The sequence below is a fragment of the Micropterus dolomieu genome, linkage group LG19 (genome assembly GCF_021292245.1).
Source record: "Micropterus dolomieu isolate WLL.071019.BEF.003 ecotype Adirondacks linkage group LG19, ASM2129224v1, whole genome shotgun sequence".
NCBI classification, from domain to species: domain Eukaryota; kingdom Metazoa; phylum Chordata; class Actinopteri; order Centrarchiformes; family Centrarchidae; genus Micropterus; species Micropterus dolomieu.
Window position 1 is genome coordinate 17,866,787 of NC_060168.1, and position 20,698 is coordinate 17,887,484.

Below are 20,698 nucleotides of genomic sequence, written 5' to 3' on the forward strand. Positions count from 1 at the left end.
GGGGGGGGGGGGGGGGGTGTGTTGTGTGCATTCTGTTCTCTGGTGTGTAACAGTGTTTGCAACCCCTCCTCCTCAAGGCGCAAAATAATGTTGAGAGCACAGGAAGATGCAACACACGGGGAGAATATTTGAATTTTTGCTGAAAGAGATTCACAGATTCACTGCAAAAACACACACACACACACACACACACAAACACACACACACACACACACACACACACACACACACACACACACCTTTGCATACAGTATGCATATCCAGATCTACATCCTAGGAGTTATAATGTCATGCAACAAACCTATAAAGGTGATCCATCTTCAGACACTGCCAGCAGCTCTTTATGTTGCATGCTGTCAGACTTTTGTGGTTCAAAGCCTTTGTTAAGTTTTGAAATTGATTTTGACATTGTTGTCTTGTTATACATATCATTTTGTCATACATGGCAAAACAAATCTGACACTTCTAACCGTGAGCTGCAAGATCAGATTGATCAAAGTTTACAACAGGCCCGACGTCATGGATAATAAAAAATAAGATGACTTTTTTTGTTTGATTTCCACGTCAGTTTATCACTTCTGCAAGCAGTATATTTGCATGCCCTGCAGTGGGTATGTCACGGTAAGTTCTAAAGTGGAAAGAAATGTATAATTTTGGATTTGTTCATGTTATTTTTCACTTTGCACTCGCGTATATACTGCTGATCACATGCAACAGAGCTCTTCCATAACCTCAGTAAAGTTATTGGTAGTTTTAACAAAACTTTTAGCTTCAGTTAGTTCACAGTTGGCTGCTCAATGTGGTTTTCTTGGCACAATGAGGATTAGTTTAATGTCACTGCCTTCTCACTGACTAGACGCTTGCCCAGCGAGAGCACGTACAAGGATGAAGGTTGTGATCAGAGGTTTTTACTGAGCCCAGTACGGCTGTCGGCCCACCCACAGCACAGACAGATATGGAATTCTGTACCAAATCGCATCTAACAGCATAAATCTCCTCTGATGGAGCTCCAGACCTAGAAGACGTAGACACATGGGGTATGAAAAATAGCAGGAACTGGTCTAATACCACTGGCACAGGACTGCTTCTTAGATGATACGCTCCTGTTCCATTGAGATGAGAGAGAGAGAGAGAGAGAAAGGGAGCCAAGTGGTGAGAACATTTGCAGAAATACATAGTGTTCCTCCTCATCACCTGTCGGATCCTATTTCCAACTGGAATTATTTATGGCCTGGAATAAATAGGTCATTTCATTATGAGCCAGGCTGGCACAAAAAGGTGGCAAATACGACACATAAATGCAGTTGATGAACCTCGTTTTAACATCCAGAAGTGGGAAATTACAGTGTGACACTAATCTCATTCAATAGCCTACAGCTGTGGGAGAAGGAGGGCTGAGAAGTGATCTACTTTATGGGCCAGAGTTTCAGGCCTGGTCGTGTCCAGCACAGAGAAACAGTGAGATGAGTTTGTAGCTATGAATCTGTGGTATTTCACTTAAACCAGCATAAACTGATTTTAAGCCAGCTTGTTAAGCTGCCTCGGGGAGCAGCTCAACAAGCTGTAAACGTTGACACATTTTCAAATTATAAAGTTGATACAGCGAATGTGTTGTGTTGCTTATTCATGCAGCCGACACAGAGCAACATTAGCATTCATTTGGAGCTGTGTCTCTGTCCTCATTATGAATGGAAGTCCAATATATACTCTCCTATTAGTCTGTTTTCCTTTAAAAGCTCCACTATGTTCACCAGCTATTCACTAACTTTGTTTGTCTGGTGATGGAGAGGTAACGTACAGTGGGTTATTGAGATTTTGAGCTGAAAACAGATGCCTGCTGTGGCTGGAAACAATGCTGATGAGAGCAGTGATACTGAACCAAAATAGTAAAGTTCTGGCTGTAAAACCAAATGACCTGAAAGACAATAAAAAAGCTCCCTGGAGCTGAATGGACTGCAGTCGGATAATTTTCTGTGGGTTCATCACCATAGACTGCATTAAAAAAGTGTACGTAGCCACCGTGACGTCACCTGTTGGTTTGTGGACTACCACTTTGCAGCCTAGAGTTTGGCTTTTTAGCTGTCGGCACCTTGTTTTTTTTGGAACCAGAAGTGACCATATTCGGAAGAGAGGTGGGAGCTAGCCAACTTTGTTAGCAAGGTGCATCCATAATTCACATTAACTGTGAGATTAATGGGATGCTAATTTTGGAAAGCGAAAAAACAGGATTAAAACAAAATGTACTGAAAAAACATTTGACAGCAAATTGTCTTTTAGTACAACCAAACGCTGAACAAGACATTCTCAGACAACCAAAATTTTTAAATGAACTTTTATGAACCTAAAACACACTGTGAAAACATCAAAGTTCTTACACAAAAACACCAACAGCACCCAAAAACAAGTTCATGGCTCGTTAAATGCTGTCTTTTTTATAAGATTTTTAATGTCACTGGTTAATTGTACACAATGCAGTGGATACAATTCACCTCTATCCGCTATCTGACTTGTCAATCACAAGGTAGCCATGCCCTAAAGCATAGCCTGCTTAATTATATATTTTCCTCTAAATGGGTCCATAATTTACAAAATGAACATCATGCAGACTTGAAACTTGAAGTAATTGAGACCATAAACTCATTAGGAAAGTGTTTACTGAGGTAATAAAAGTGAGAAGTAGGGACATCTTGTCATTGACTACAATGTAATTGGACTTTTTGCAACCAGTGGAGTTGCTGGACCTTAGAAAGAATGCAGATTTAAGGAACTTCTGCATTGGCTTCACTTTTCAGACACGGTTGCTGCTTGTTCATCACAATCAACACCTTTCATACTAGCCTATATAGTAATTTGAGCCATTGTAATTGTTATTATAAAAATGATTAGAGTAGAAAATACTTCACAGTGATTTTAGTTTTAGATTTAAGTATTGTTAAAGTGTAAATCAACTTTGAATCACATAATCCAGAAAACTTATGCACTGCACAGCTTTATTTTATTTGTTGCTCACTTGTTGCTCATTTGGCCACACCATCATTTGTGATATCATGCAATTTGTTTTGACATCACACTGACTAGAGGCACAAGTGCTACATGCAAAAAATAAACAAAGCATCTAATAGCCTACTAAATCTAAAGATGAAATGATAAATGGACTTTCAATATAAGAGTATATATATATATATATATATATGAGTGCAGTTTGTGAAACAGTGCATATAAGAGTGCAGTTTGTGAACACCAAAGCAAAGTTAAGAGGGTCTAGGCTCTTCTGCATCCAGCACACACACACAAACACGCACTCTGTTTACACGCCCCCACCCCCTGCTGCATTTACAGCTTGGAGACTGGTGAGTGCACACAAAACAACAGAGTTTATAAAGTTAGTAGAGCTTAATTAGACACAAGGTAAATATTTAACAAATCTTCAAAAACCGTTTTAAATAAAAACATCAACAATTTCAGGATTTAAACATCACACCAATAGTAGGCTATGCTAGGCTAAAGTGTGCAATAAGAAATTAAAAACAAGCATACGGTCTTTTTCGCAACCGAGTAGGTTAGGCTAATCTTCAACAACACTGTTGCATATAACCGAAGTGACCGTCTCTATCAGACATTACAGGAACGTCTTTGTAGTTACTGTCATGCTTGGGTAACCTGCGTGAAGTCATATGCAGCCATATTTATGGCAACTCCAGCTCGCACGCGCGTCCCCGTGCAGCGCTGTGTTCCGCGTGAGAGAGTGTGTTCCGTAAACGCACCAATCTGAACCCCACACTCTTTCTCGTCTGTCAGTCTGTTTTTTCTTTATCTCACACACTCTGTCTGCCTCCTCATCGTCTATGTCCAGCCTCATGTTCACACCACTTCCAATCCGGAGCTGATACCCTGTCTAGCCGACACTGAGAGCCGCTGCCCCGGGCGGACTTCACAGAGCTGTGCCAGGATGCGGTGCCACAAGTTTTGGGGACCTTGTTCGGTTGGATTTTATATTTGTGCGGTCATGCTTTTCAAAGGTAGGTTTAGGGATAAGTGGCTCTTGAGGTCCGCGCCTAATTAAGTTTTTTTCTTTGTTTGTTTAATGGCACTTCCTACTGTGAGTTTAGATAAATTAAGAAAATCAGAAATTGAGATGAGACGATTTTGACAGAGGTTTTGCACGTGTCTGGGAAAATCTAGACGTAAGATTATATTTGCCGTTATCTTTTATTTCTAAAGGGACTAATGATCCTTGGTTTGGTGTTAATATGAGGCATTTCTGCATTAGAGATATTGTAATTAAAGGCGAGATTTAAACCTCAATTTGATTGGAGGCAATTTATGCTTTGTTTTGCTCACATCATGTAAACAAAGGAGATGGAACTTCAGGAATATTTAATTTATCTTATGAAGCCCACAGGAGAGCTGCGAAAGGACTGAATTAGGCCTACTGTAATTAGTTTTATAGTCACCAAATATTCTGCTGAATAACACTGGCTTCTGAATATTTAAACAACAAATGTGAATTAGTAAAAAAAAAAAAATCTCCCTTTCTGCTCCCTGTATGTATGTTTAACAGTCTGGTCCCCTTACAAAGGTACACTTATGTTTTAAAATAGGTGATTTATTACACTTAGAGTTTTTAAACACTTTTTAAACACTGTGCACATGTCTGTCTGCAATGAAATGTGCATGCATGCCTCTAATACTCTCCTAAGCTCCATCCCCTCCATCATCTGTAACATCTGGGTTATGTACTTACCAGTTTGACACAGCGGCTTTGCTGAAGATATGCTGTCAAACTCTCTATGTATGCATATGTGTGTGTGCGTATGTGTGTGTGTGTGTGTGCATACAGTAGCCTATGTGTGTGTATCCACTGTGGGCAACCATAAAATCAGCCACCTTCCTGTCTGCTGTCAAAGTTGTGATGGCCCTGCAAAAGACATACAAAGCTACACATCAAGTCATGTCATTTAGCACTGAGTCTCAAAATTGTATGGGGTTTCCTATTTTCTCTCTTAAACAATACACATCTGCCAACAGGGTTTTGGTCTTTTTAAGATAACTTTCTGTTAAGGAATTTCCTGCAGTAACAATGGAAATGTTTTTTTATTATTTACTATTATTATTAATTATAGTGCTATAGACAGATATATAGATGTTATATTCACTTAGCATTCAAATGGCTAACCAAAATATAACACAAACACCACCTACAGCTGATGTCTGTGGATCTCTTCATAATTTAGTGTCGTGGTGAGGCACGTTTGACTGATAGAGAATAGGCTTGCTTAGGACTGTCTTGGCATGGGGGTTAAAGAACCAGCTAGATGCTTGTAGGCCTGGTATGTTCACATTCACTGTAGCATTGATAAGGAGCTTTAGTCTGTCAAGGGAAAACACAAGACAACAGCCAAACGAGGCGAGATAGAACAATTTAGTTACTTGAAATAGAAATATGATTTAGCTTGGGCTCCACGCAGCTGTGTTGACAGATGATGGAGCCACTTCTCATACATTCTCCTGCAGTCTTGTAAAAGTACTTTAGAATTTGTAACTGCAGATAAATTGTGACTTAGCAAGTTTACTCCTCCGGCAATTTTTTAATTATATTTTATTTTTTTATTTATTTTATTTATCCTTTATTTAACCAGGAAAAAACCCATTGAGATTAAAAATCTCTTTTGCAAGGGAGACCTGGCCAAGATAGGCAGCAAAATTACATCACATCATTACATACGTACAAAGACACACAAATGAAAGCCAATTATGCACTTACAATGAAATCTCAATAAAAACATTGACATGTAAGGGAGTCCAACTCAAAGCATGTCATTCTCAACTTAAAAACACTTAAAGGAATCAATTTACTAAGTTTTAAGTTGTTCTGCAGCAAATTCCATGTAAAGGGAGCAGAATAAACAAAGGCCTTTTTACCCAGCACAGTACTGACGTGTGGGACAGAAAATAAGACAACAGCTTGAGAACGGAGAGAGTAATGACCAACACTTTTTTTCATAAGAAGTGAACATATAGTTACAACTATATATAAAAGTCTTCAGGTGCACCAAAAGTACAATACTGTACACCCTCCAAGGACTTTATTTTCCTGACCCTCATTCACAAGATCAGAGACTGGAGAGAGCACTTGCCTGGCACAGATGCTGTAATAATATCTGCTTGATTTCAATGCAACGCCTCATCTCTCTCGATGTCTCTTTCATTCAGTCATTTAGTCTGCCTGCCTCGTATTTTTTCCATGCTCAGCAATACTGACCACTTTGCCAGACTCTGTGCTCTTTTAATCATGAAGTTTATGTAAAATTGACTTTTAATGCCCTTGTTCAACATTTCAGTCATGTGTTAAGCTGGTGTAAGTGGCGCTGTTCATTCACTGACAACGCTAAAATGGTCCACAGGTTGAAAACTGTGGAACTGTATAGGGACTCACTGAACTAAAATGTTCCTGATGAGTTGTGGAGCTTTATTTAGTTTTTGTTCTAGAAAGATAAGCATGGTAGACTGTGTTCAGCATGGCGCTGAAGTATGGCTGTGGTAGCCAAGCACTCAGCGTTGCAACACGGCAGAGGTCTTAGCTCTTGGATTAGGATTAAAAATCCAGTGGTTTTAGGGCTCTGAGCCCTCAACCATAGATGATAAATCTCCCCTATATGAACCCATCCATCCAAACCCCCATTAACACACAACTCCATATGATCTGATCTCCGCTCGCGGCTGAAGCTTGTTACACGATTCTGGAAATGACATGTTAATGGATGGGTCCATGGTTCGTCAGTTGCTTTAAGCATCACACTGTGGTAATGAGCAAGTGTACATGCACATAGAAACTCATTTACTTCCAGAGAATTCGCACAAGGAGGAACAGAGTAAAAACATTACTAGTCAGCTACAGGAAGTGTATTGGCTTGAAATTGCTTTATGTTAAATTGATCTTTTCAGGATTACCTTTATCTCTGTGGTGTCCTTTACTGTCCCTCACCAGTCTCACTCCTTTCTCCCTTACACCCCCTTTCCACCACATCATCACTGATTTTATAATGTACATTACTTTTTGTAAATTACATGCTGCCCTTTTCTTGCCTTTTTGTCTGTTTTACTGGCTGCAGGATTCGGAGGGCCTGATTTAAGCCCTTTTTACAACATTCTTATTGCCAGCTAGAATTTGACACAGCACAGCATGAGCATAGCAGATGCAAATTCAACTCTTTAATGAAAGGGCACAGAATAATTAAAAAACATGTTTGAAATATTAAAACTTTATTAATATAATTGTCAACATGCATGTGTACCAAACTAACCAACCAAGGTAGTTGGTGCAAGAATTGAAGAGCAAGAATTTAAATAAACAAACTGACACTAGAGCCAGTCTGGTTTAACAGTGCTTAATGAATGGAAATATACATGTTTTAGCTCTTGTGTTATTACTTTAAACCCTGTCTTGATGAAGTCTCTAGAGCCAGTCTGGTTTAACAGTGCTTAATGAATGGAAATATACATGTTTTAGCTCTTGTGTTATTACTTTAAACCCTGTCTTGATGAAGTCTCATAAGATGAAATGTTGCTGTTGTGTCAAAACTAAGCATTTGTGCTTTAAGGAATCAAGGAGGACCTTCACCTCCACTTTATTTTCACCTCACTGTAACCCATATTCTCTTTCTCCTCCCTGCCCCCTTTTACATTTACATTCTTACATTAATTTGTTCATTTTTATGCCTCTTCTTACAAACTCTTATCATTTCTCTGACTCTCTCTCTTCCTGTCTACCTCTCCCCGTCTCTGTCTGTTTTTGAACAGGTTAGGCAATAAGCCAGCCTGGGTTAAGATTTAGGTTTAATACTGCTGAACATCTGGATACTTCACTTCTGGCCTTCCCTGACTCATTCCACTACCAAATGATTGATGCTGAAATGATGATTTGCTAGACCGTTGCTAATGGTGAAGTCACCTTAATTTAAATCAGTGCAGACTTGGTTAGTTTTAGAGGCAGACCTGTGTGTAAGTTAAACATGTGAACGCATGCACATACAAATTTATACACAACAGTGGATCCAATACAAGGTTTCATGTATTTTGAAGGACACTTGTTTCTCAAAAGCAAGATACAAGACAGCATGTTTTACACAAACATGCATGCACACGTGTAAAGGCACACAATGTTGTTGCAGCCCATAAGACACTGTACTATCTGATTCCCATTATTTCTTCACCTTGGGATGCTTTTCTTACAGACATTTCAGCAACAGTTTTCAAGGTCTGGGCCATAATTTAAAGGAGAGATTGATGGCATCTGTTAGGGTGGACAACCATTTACAGGTTTACTCTAGAGCGACTGCTGCACGACTACGATCTGTATCAAACGTGCTTGATTTCTGGAATTTCTGTACTGCTGTCAGTGTGTGATGTACCTGAGCATTTCTAAATTTTATATGCTACTATTTTTTTATTTGGTAAAAAATCTCAGTGGAATGAGGATCAAGTTATGTCTTTTTGAACACAGTTCACAAACGTGTAAATTTTTACGTGAATCATGATTGCAAATGACCAGCATGATGACATGCCCTACCTTGAGTTCATTACTTTTGTAATAGTGTCATTCCAGTTTATATGCGGTAACAATTACAGCTTCAGACAGACAAAATTTATGGTGAGAGTTCATATCATATCACTCCTTCCACATCGTCATTGTATTATGTATATTGAATGGTATTTATTTTTCCCTTTTAGTTTCTCCAATACACACTCAGATACACTAATACAATATATTTGCATCAGAATGGCTGTAGTTGTGTAGCATTTGTCAGTGTGGACTGTCCAGGTCCTCAGGGAGTGACGGTCTGTCAGCAGTTTCTTTGTGCAACACTATCCCCCCTCCAGGTTCGTGGTCTCTCTGTTCCAGAGAATTCTCGGATCAGAGCCCTGTTATATTCTAGACCGGATAATAGACTTGGCTCTTCACACCAATTTTTGAAATTTAGCAAGCATGTTTACCACTATACGAAATAAGATTAGGCTACTCTAAATGATGATAGGGTTGCTTTCAGAATTTATGTACTTTCTTTTAGCCTTTTTAACTCGCTGTCAGCATGTAAATTAGTGTTGAGCTAAACTGAAGTGAAATTAAGTGAATGGCATGTATTTTTTTAAAGCCTTTTACTTCTTATCTTTTGTCACCACAGCTCTGTGGTTTTCTCACTGTTTATTCATCAGGATTCATGTTACATCATTGGGAATACCTCAGGAACGTCAGCTACACTAGGGGCCCGTGATATGTTTTATATATTTTCCTGGACACCGTTTCCTTACAAAGTGGCAGTGGAGGGATCATAACACAGGGATGAAGGAAACAAGAAAGGACGTTTTTACTAAAACGTCTTGGGAACATATCCACTTGATTTGTCTAACCACAACTAATGAAGCTTCATATTAACTTTAATTGAATTTAAAAATGAATTTGGCATAGATTGAGGGTGGATTTTGCCCTCTATTTCTTACATTGGACTTGCATTATAAAGGAAATCTTCGTGTCTAGTATGGACTATTTCAGCCTACAAACAGATAACGAGTGTTTTATTAAGATGTGAACATATCCTTTAAAGCACCTTCTCTTTAGCCTAAACGTTCAGACATTGTGTTTGCTTTCCAGTAATGTTTTCTATATGTGCGCACCAAGCATGTGTTATCAAAACTGCCATTGATTAATTTCTATTAACTGTTGTTTCAGTAACTTCCAATCAGTTAATTTACAGCCTGAATGACTATTAGAAGTTTGGTGACATCATTTCATCAAAAGCATAGTGATAAAGTCTCGTCTTACATGATAATAGATTACCCGATCTACATAAGTATGGTAGATTTTCTTGGCAGGAAGAGACCAAGGAACAAAGCCGTGATCATTCCTCTGCAAGCCTTCGTCCTACCAGCTGAATTTGTATGTGTGTGTGGGGGACAGCGGCTCAGCCTGGATGGGTTTAGCTGGGCTCATCAGGGGCGCTAAAACACCCTGATGTAAGAGGTGGGTCATTTAGTGCTCTGCCTAAAATAGCATTACTGTTTTTTGTTTGGGTGTGTGTCTGTGAGGTGTGTGCCAGAAAGAGAGAGGGAGAATGGGTCCCCCAGGCCATCTGTGTCCGGATAGCCTGTGTCTGATGAGTGTGTTTTGAAGCCTCCCGTGAACGCATTGACCCAGTAAAAAATATTCAGATGGGACAGAATCGCCTAGCTGAATTTCTCGGTATATGCTAATGTGTGTGTGAGTATGTGATAGAGAGGGAGCGAGTTGGAGAGAGATGATGATAATAATAATGTACATGAGTGTATTTGCACAGTATTTTCCACCCTGAACAAAAATCTATATTTTTGTTCACACTTGCCCTCAATATGAAGGGACTTTCTATTAAACACCCACCATTTGTATGCAGATGATGCTAACTAACTGCTGACTGCACTGTTGTTTTATCATGACCATGTTTTTCCAGCTTTTTGTTTATTTCCTCACGGCTCTAGAATGCACTCATTCATTGTAAATAAGGACAAAAACGCTCAAAGCAGAAAGTAAATTCAGGACAAGGCAGAGAGATGGAAAAGGAGGAATAGAATTAACAAGAGAAATGCATGCATAGAGAGAGGGATCAAAAGAGGGGATATCACTAGATTTAGAAAGGCTTGTAAAGTGATAAAGCCACTGATAGAGGGAGAGAGGTGCAGTCAAAATAGAGAAGAATGAAAAATGTACCGGAGAATAGCAAACGAAAAAGTGGAGTGGCTTTTACATGAGAAGGAAAGAATGTGTGAAGAATGGAGATTAGAGGTGGGAAGCTTGAGAGGGAGAGAGGATGGAAAGAATGTGCTTTTGAAGTGCAGTTATTTATGTTTGCATACGATATTTAAAACTGTGTTGAATCCCATGTCACTACACAGTGTATGTGTGAATATACACACACAACACATCTCCATCCATCCATCCATCCATCCATCCATGCATCCATCCATCCATCTATCCATCTATAATCTACCAGTTACACCATTTCAATTATTTGGCTTTAAAATGTTTCCAAAGTCATACATCTTTACTTTCTTTAAAGGTTAGACTTTCAATTCTATGACAATGAAAGCAAACTAGATGATGTATGAATTATTAGATTATATAGAATTGTAATTTATATAGTAGAATTTTAGACTTTAGTACACAAAGTTTACACTTTAAGTTTATTGCTTGTAAACTCAGTTTTGCACGTTGAACATGCAAAGCAGGCTCTCTTTTTGTGCCATATTATATGAACGTTCATGGTTTCAACTAAATTAATACATTTTTAAAATGTACTTGCTAGCACAGTCCTGAGTTAAACAATTCCAAATTAGATTTACAAGTATGAACCTAAAAGAAGAAGTCATTTACAGTACATTTACATTTATTCATTTAGCTGACGCTTTTATCCAAAGCGACCTACAATTGCTATTTATGTCAGAGGTTGCACGCCTCTGGAGCAACTTGGTGGACGTGTCACAGTGGGGACTCTCAACTCAAGGTTGACCAAAAACTTTAGGAGCTTTCAAATGTACCTCACTGTCTTCCTTACTGTGTTGAGTTTGCTCTGATGACAACTGAAGCATCAAAGTTCATTCTGGACCTTGTAAATCTGTGTCCCTCGAAACTTTTTCCTGTCAACTAAGACAAATGAGACCACAGACCCTTGTCCCAGGGGTCACCCATCTGATGGAATTTTTGCTTTTGATGTTTTATTACTGAAAGTGTATGAAACCCATGACCAAAATAGTCATATATTATGTTGCTGTGTTACTTATGGATGGAATTATAGTGAAAATAAAATATTCCCCTTTTTGCTGGGGACCCCCTGGAGTGCCCTCTAGAATTGGACCCCCTGGACTCCCTGGACCCCACTTTGAGAACCACTGTTGTAAAGAGTAGCTTTTTCCGTACCTTTCAGTCTTTGATAAAGACCATGAAGGCTGAAATACAGTAGAAAGCTCTGGAAATGCTAGAAAGTTGACCTTGAGTTGATTGAAAATGAATGGAATTAACTTTCACGCTTACTGAACTTAAGACCTTCAACAGTTTTGAACACAGGAGCAGTCTTCTTTTCTTCTTCCTATCTTCCACATTTGTACACAGCTGCCATGTGTCTGAAACGTGATTCTTTGCCTCACCTTCACTATGTTAATGTTTCCTCATAGCAATTGCTAAGTAAAATTATCAGATTCATGGCTGTAGCTGTCCCATCCTGACTCAGTAGTAGCCATTGTTGTCAATACGAATTTACGACCATCCCTCTGTCTTGTAATTCTTAATATGTCCCTTCCAATCCCATCCAAAATAGTGGGTCCCATTCCAAAAACAACCACAACACTTTTTATGTCCTTAGTATTTGAATGGCTTGAAAACTTTATATCAGGGGCTGGAGCCTCTCCAAGTATAGACTGATTGAAAGGAAGGCGGACACATTCTTGGACAGGTTGTCTCACTACCACAGGGTATAAAGCATAATGCATAAAGATGTACAGACCAAATTTACATATCCTCGTTTCTCACATTTTTCATTTCCTCTTGATTCTCTTCTCACAATAATCTGCCAGATAGCTCTCACGTCCAATATTTTTCTAATAAATGTTGATGTTGAGGAAGCATGCAAAGAGAAAATTGGCTTGGTCTCAAAGGAGACTTTGTGAATGTGTGAAATGTATTAATATTTTGTAGGGTTCTGCTGTGCTGAAATAAAAAGTCCCCTCGGGTGTTGATGCCCCTTGAGGTGCATAGAAGCAGTCTGGCTCTGCTTATTAAACTAGAACTAATTCTATATTCAGACATCATAGACCTCAGGGGCAACCTAGCATTGTGTTTGATCAGAGTTTAGGTTATTAACCTGCACACATGAGTGTTTACGCAAACACGCGCAGAACAATGTCTGCGTCTGTGGGATGTTTATCTGAAGTTAAAATGAGCACAGAGGTGATGAAGAAAGGCAACAGTGAATTCTAAATGTGTGTGTGTTTGTCTAAATCATGTGTCTTACTGTGACCTTGAAATTTTAAGGCTCTTTTTGCTTGCTTTCTAGATAGCTTTAAATTATGCAGTTCACTTGTAAGACATGACTAAAGGCAATTATTTAGAAAAAAATCCATCAAAAGTTAGTATTTCTTTACTACTTTTTTAAATATATAGTATTTGCAGACCCATTTCAGACATTCAGTGCTAATAAAGTTTAAGGGAAGAATGTTGAAAAAAGAAAGATCACTTGCTGTTAACTATATACAGTACATATATACTGGAGAAATGCTTTGATCAGCTATCAGTGGAGTGAGTCCAGGCATCAGCTGTTTCATTCATGCTTCACATCACTGACTCATTCACAGCTGTGTGACTCAGCTGACTAGTAACGTCCAGTCATATTCATGCAGGCGAACAGCTCGGCCATTAAAACCTGACTCTTCTCACTGTTACTCTGATGCCAGGCCTTCTTGCTGCTGCAGCTCCTTCCACCATATGTGCTATATCTTTGCATTAACTAAAATGTAATGTTCTTGTATGTGTTTGTCAAGGTGGGATTCATTCTCTCAGCAGAATCCTCAATGCTGCTCGCACTGATTGAGAGCTCCCTCAAAGAGCTGCAGCCCTTTTTAGCAAATCTAACTCTATTAACATTTGCGAAAAATGACCAGCTCTTTTACTTAAGTAATACTTCAGCAAATACTGACCATTTCTTTCAAAACTGTTTTTTACTCATACTGTACTGACTATGAATAAAAAAAAAAGTCATATTACAGGGTTGTAAAATGAAATGTAGTTTGCAAACTCCCTTCTGCTACATAGGTGACAATTTACAGTTTAACAATCATAAAATGGTAAACAGAAATAAACTCTATTTTTCATGGTGCAGCGCTGGGGATGAATTTGAATTAGAATTTAGTCTCATAGCCTGGGGGAAAAAGCTGCTCTGCTGTCTGGTGATTTGACGGCAGATACTTCCTTCTCATACACCTGAACACGAGATGTGTTGGTGTTATACATGCTAATGATAAGCAACTAAAGTAGATCAATACTCCATCAGTCTTAGTTTAACACACACACACACACACACACACACACACACACACACACACACACACAATTGACATACTTATTAGGACACATAAAATTTGTTTAATTTGTCAAGGGATATAGGTTAAATAGTAAAATTTGTGTGTGTTTGTGAGTGTGCATGACAGACACTAAAAGGTCAACCCAACTACAGTGACATCTAATGAAGACTGAAGATAGTGATTCAGTTTAGTGTCAAAAAGGTCACTGGGTCCAAGGTTAAATGCATCTTTAAAATGCTTTTTCTAAAGTTACCCCTTGTTAGTCCTTATTAAGTGTAACAACACAAGACATAGTAAGCCAGCTAATAAGTTATTACCTACTAGTCCTACAGAAAGAAGGCCAGCTCAGCATCCTTTCAGCTCTTTTAGTGCACGCCAACAAGTAAAAGACAGTCCGATATTTACTCTTGTCTCGGTCACTATCTCTTTTTCTCTTCCTCTCTTTTTCCCACTACGTCTTCTTCAATATCTTTACAGCCTCTGCCGTGATAATACTTGCCAAGACATTGCTCCCGTTTTAAGGTTAAAGACAGAGGAAAAGAGAGAGTGACCGAGCAAGAGTGACCGGACAAGAGTCAATATGGGACCGGCTCAACTCAGTTGTCAGCATGTTTTTTTATTTTTGATTGTAAGGTAATCCTAAAAAATGTATGTGCTGTCCTTATTTACAACAGCGGTGAATTACACTCCAAAACCAAAAAAACACCCACTATATCTTACATTAGGTAGCTTTAATTAATCTTACTCACATTTTTTTGTATCACATTGTATATGTTATTAAATATTATGTATTCAAATAAAAGAACATCTATAAGAATTATGACACTGTGCTGTGTTATTGGCCTAAATCCACCTGGAGAAAAACATTTTGATTTAAACATTATAATAAATTGCCTTTCTTTCATCCCTGCCCTGAGGAACACCTCTCCAGAGAGTTTTCTGTCATGCTCTTTAAGTTAACGGACAAAGGCAGGCAAACGACAAATCCTCCACTTCCCTCCTCTCCCTCCACCCCCCATCTGATTCCCATCCCGCTGCCGGAGTTTGTTTGAAGAGTCCTCTCGCTGTGGAAAATTATTTCTCCTTGCCATATTTTCATATCTGCTTCATTAGTGAGATGGTAAAAAAATCCTACAACTAATGGATGTATCCCTTCATCCCTGGCGCATGCTGTACACATTTTTTTCCGAAGTTGGCACCGTGGTTTATTTTATTTGATTATTTAATTCCTTCCAAACTTGGTTTTATGAGACAAGCAGCAACGGAGACTGAGCTTTCAATTCTTCTCCGCTGACTTTATTAGTTTAGTTATGTTTGTTTGGAGCTCAGTTCACACTTCACAGTAATAAAAACACAGGAGAGGCACAGGAGGCGTTTGGCAGGATAGCAGCCCTGTGGTTTGATTGATTCAGATTACATTTTTGTCTTTTTCAGAAGCCATGAGCGGAACAGCCATTAGAGCACTTGCACATTCAAACATGTTCAACAGTATGGTCCAAAATGTGTCTGTGCCCATGTCTGTGGTTGTGTCTTCAGGAAAGCCGTCAATCCAACTTCCAACACAGATGCATGGATAGAGAGGATAAGGTTTGATGCAGCAATCAGTCTGCACGGCTCTTTAGGAGCAGTGAAAGAAATTCTGCTTTGCTGAGCAGCTTTTTGTAGCTCTTCTGTCTCTGACCCCAGGCTCAGTCCCGCCATAACTTTCCTCGTTACAGCCGTAATGGGCCAATCAACACCGTGCTGGGCCAAAGGCACACTCCTCTAGTCCTCACAGCTTTACACCTCTGTAGAGCTCACTCCCCTCTTTATCTGTAATCACCGCTCCTTATTTCTTACCCACACTTCATGTCTGTCTCTAATATTCTTTTCTCTCTCCCTCTTTTTCACTTGTTCCTTTCCTTCCACCATTTCCCATTAGATTGTCACTGCATGTTTATATGAGGGAGTCAATATATATGTCTGTGCATGGAGGTGACCTCTTGAGCACATTTAAAATTAATGACAGATTGTGTATGTACTGTATGATAGAGAGTCAATTATTGTTTGATGTTTGTATGTGTATGTCTGTTATCAACTACATTGTATGTCTATGTGTCACAGAACATGTGCATGGAAGGTGTTTTGTGACAATATGAGCTATACAAATCAGTATGCTGTGTGAACCAACTCTTCACTTGCTGAAGCCTATGTACTCTTGGTTCATGTATGTATCCATATCGCTGACTAATTTATGTGGTTTTTATGATTTCAGATCTGTCATTTAAGAAGATTATTCAACCTCTTGGCCCAATGAAACTCTTTAATGTTGTAAAAAGATAGATTGTGATTGACCTCAAAAGAAGGCTGTTTTTCTTAATTTCTGACTCAATTCTGAAATAATTCTTCTGAACTGACATTTATCTGAACACAAGCAATACTTGAGATATACCACCTGCTTATGTAGAGGAAATGAATCAAGTCATTGTGTATGGTGTCATTACACAGATTCACTCACTCATAGACATTTTTAAGCTATTTGCTTTGACGCTGCAGTTCAAACAGCTCTATGTCACACATAAAGGAAAAAAGACTGATTAGGGCCTCTTCTAGCTGCAGTGTGAACACATTACCAAGAGCACAAACCACTGAGCTAACAAGCTCACATTCGAGATTTCAATATGAAGTTACCGCAAATGTCTTGTTAAAGCTAGAGTGTGGAAGTTTTACATATAAGCGAACATCCGTTACATTAAAGCCATGCCAAATGAGTTCACACAATCTTAGGAAACCTGTCACCACAAGGTAAATCTCTGTATTCACAAAATACCAGATAAAAAAAAAAATCTGGTGTCTGTGGTGACATTCCCACGCTGGCAAACCGATAGTGATGTGTTTAATGCCAACAGCAATGATTGGTTTGCCAGAGCTGAAGGGGAGAGCGAGTGTAGTGAAGCAGAGTTGGTCCTAAGCACATGCGATAATCATTCTCACTGTCAGAAGGGGGAGACAAAAGTTCCGTAGTGAAGGCTTACTATGAAAGATTTATTTAATATTAAGTTTTTACCCTGTTGCATTTATGTTTTGTTTGCAAAAATGCACTATAGTGAGATCAGTTATTAATAATGTGATCTGATCGAGTATGTGTGTGTGCGTATAGGTGTTTGTGTGTCTCTGGCTCCCTTTTTTTTGAGACAAATGGGTTGCACTAAATGTGTGTGGAAGGTGAGGTAGAGAGGATCAATAATGGTGATGAGAGTCGTGCCAACAAACACATCGTTTTAATCACCCTGGACCTTAAAACCACACCAACTCACAGTCCTGCCACTCTGTGTGTGTGTGTGTGTGTTAGTCTGCGGATGGATATGCAGATGTCAGCACTTGTGTTTATTTATACATTATTCATGAAAACTTTCAACCCAACAACACACCTTCCTCTTATGTATTGTTCATACGAAAGGCGAGTTTGCAGGATGTAATGTGGGAATCAGAGACATCTTTCTTGGCAGTTCAGACAGTACAGATTCTATAGAGACAGAATATGGCAGTGTGTTTGAAACTCCACCAGGTAAATTATAATCTGGCTGCAGGCTGGTGCCAGCAAAGGAAAGGCAAAAGGTTAGGAAGACCATTAAAGCTACTTTCTGGATTAGAATTCAGCATCAGTACACAAGAATATGTTCCAAAGGACAATTTGCAGGAAAGGGATAGCTCAAGCCAAAACACTGAACATCATTAATTCAGCACTAGATTTATGGTTTAAAATGCAAAAAAGACTGCACACCCTGCGTCTATAAATCAAGGAGTGACCTTCAGAAATTGTCTGTAGTGACTTGAGGTGTGTACCTTCTCAAATATGTGGTAACTGCTTGTGGTGATAAAATAATCTTGAACATCCACTTCCTAGCTATATCGGAGTAAAAACCTTTGAGTTGAGATTATTTTGTCACACAAACGTTTATCCAAGGTCAAAAATAAACATCTATGAATGAATTTACTTTTTTGAACAACTTTTGATGCAGATGAATGCTTTGTATTCAAAATAATCAGCCCACAAATCTTGTTTCATCTTGTTCCATTTGTTTCCTCCAGGATCCCTGCAGGGAGAACACCAGCGGAGGCTGTACAAGGAGCTGCTGGCTAACTACAACCGACTGGAGAGGCCTGTGGTCAATGACTCAGCTGCCATCCTGGTGGAGCTGGGCCTCACACTGCTGCAGATCATAGATGTGGTGAGCATTCACTTGGATTCTTTATATCTTTATATGTGTTTGTGACATGGTGTTCAGTTTGGGCAGTGCAGAAGTGCATTGTTCAATGGAAACCTCAAGTATAATTGTGCCACTGTACTGGTGACTTGCATAATTTACACTGTACATTGAGTATCACATTCAGGGACAGATTACGTGACTTGACTGTAAAAGTAGCTACACTATCATCGCACCACTGACTAGGAGTGTTGGAGTCAGAATTACAGTTTTTTTTAAACGTCTTGTCTGAATGTGGATGGGAACTTTTTTATTTAATTGTCCAAACAGTAGATGATGAGAGCTATTATACCGGTTATAGTGTTTTAGGCTGATGTGTGTGTGTTTGAAGCTGTGGTTATCCCTGGAATAAGTAACAGCAGCAGGTTTTTGCTTGTTGAACAGTGTTAAATGTTGGTGGATGTAATGGACATCTGCTGTGTGACTTCTGGACTGGGACACATAATTATTCCAGCTGAGGACTTTCATACATCGTTAGTGTTCCCTTGATGACTTTCTACTTGAGAATCTACTGGCTGAAATCTTACCTGAAAGAGGTGGTATTATGCTTTTTGGTTTTTCCCCTCTCCTTCATTGAGTTATATATATAGCCAATCTTTTTTGTGTATGTAAAAGGTTTGCAAAGTGAAAAAGCCCAAAGTCCAGCCCAAAGAGAGTTCCCATCTCCCACAGAAACCACTGCTCTGAAGGCTTGAAAACAGCTTGTTTGTAGTCCAGCCCTTCACTTCCTTTACTTGTGACATCATAATGAAAATGCCTCATAAAGCTTGCGAAGCGGCTAGTGGGGTCAGGCTAAACCAAGCTAGTCTTGGAGTGTTGGAATCCTTATCCTGGTGTTGGAATCCTAATCCTTAAATTGAGGACTCCTTAGAGTCTAACCAGTTCTGGGAGAAATGGAACAACCTAAACAAAACCCAGCAGGATGAATTGGCGATCCAAGATGGAAATACTTGGATTAATCACTTTAGTGAATTATACAGTAATATTACGAAAATTTATGATAAGTACAAGATATTCACAAAATGGAAAACTCTGGAGCCGGTGATAAAAAACAACCAAAATCATCTAGATTACCCTGTAACAGAACAAGAATTAACAGTCATCCAGTCCCTGAAAGGAAAGAAGGCTTGTGGTATTGATGGAATCCTCAACGAAATGATCAAATACTCATACCATAAAATCAGATTGGCTATACAAAAACTATTCAATACTATTCTAACAACTGGAACTTTTCCAAACATCTGGAACAAAAGTTTAATAACCCCAATTCATAAATCCGGAGATAAATATGACCCAAATAACTACAGAGGAATATGTGTATCCAGTAACCTGGGAAAAATATTCTGCAACATCATTAATAAACGACTTGTCAACTTTCTTGATGACCACAATATTCTGCATAAATGCCAAATTGCCGCACAACGGACCATTTATTTACCCTCCAGACTCTAATTGATCAAGAATTAAACATTAAGAAAATAAAGGTATATGCCTGTTTTGTTGACTTCCAAAAAGCCTTTGATTCCATCTGGCACGAGGGCCTTTTCTATGGGCTACTTGAAAGTGGCATTGGAGGAAAAACATATGATTTGATTAAGAACATGTATACAAAAAGTGAATGTGCCATAAAGATTGGAAACAAACAAACAGCGTTCTTCTCCCAGGGAGGGATGCAATCTTAGTCCAATTCTCTTCAATCTATATATCAATGAATTAGCAAACCAATTAGAGAGTTCCACGGCACCTGGCCTTCTCCTGAACGACACAGAGATCAGAGGTCTGCTGTATGCAGATGACTTAGTGTTGCTCTCACCTACTAAACAAGGTTTGCAGCAGCACCTTAACCTCCTGCAGAGATTCTGTCAGACCTGGGCCCTGACAGTAAACACAGCAAAGACTAAGATAATGATCTTTCAGAAACAATACAGAAATCAGGTTACACACAATTTCTATTTAGACACCACTAAATTACAACACACAAAAAACTACACTTACCTTGGCCTCAACATTACATACACAGGGAACTTCAACATGGCTGTGAAAAATCTGAGGGACAAATCAAGGAGAGCTTTCTATGCAATAAAAAGAAACATTAAAATATATAGTCCAATTGAAATCTGGCTTAAAATTTTCCAATTTGTACTAGAACCAATAATTCTATATGGTAGCAAAATTTGGGGGCCAAAACTTAATAATGAATTTGACAAATGGGACAAAACAATCATAGAATCTTTCCATACCGAGTTCTGTAAGAGCATCCTGCAGGTGCAGAGAAAAACACCAAATAACCTGTGCAGAGCAGAGCTCGGCCAATACCCCCTCTTACTAAAAATACAGAAAAGATCACTTAA

At 38.9% G+C, this 20,698-nt stretch overlaps 1 protein-coding gene across 1 annotated transcript in view; it reads left to right on the forward strand.

The window, feature by feature from the left end:
* The first annotated feature begins 3,905 nt into the window (after window positions 1-3,905).
* LOC123957656 (neuronal acetylcholine receptor subunit alpha-7-like) overlaps window positions 3,906-20,698 on the forward strand; it is a 56,419-nt gene continuing 39,626 nt past the window's right edge. Inside the window, exons 1-2 of the mRNA XM_046030622.1 lie at window positions 3,906-4,019; window positions 18,172-18,311. Of these exons, the coding sequence (XP_045886578.1) occupies window positions 3,950-4,019; window positions 18,172-18,311 (210 nt within the window). The 5' untranslated portion in view covers window positions 3,906-3,949. The remainder of the gene's footprint in view (window positions 4,020-18,171; window positions 18,312-20,698) is intronic.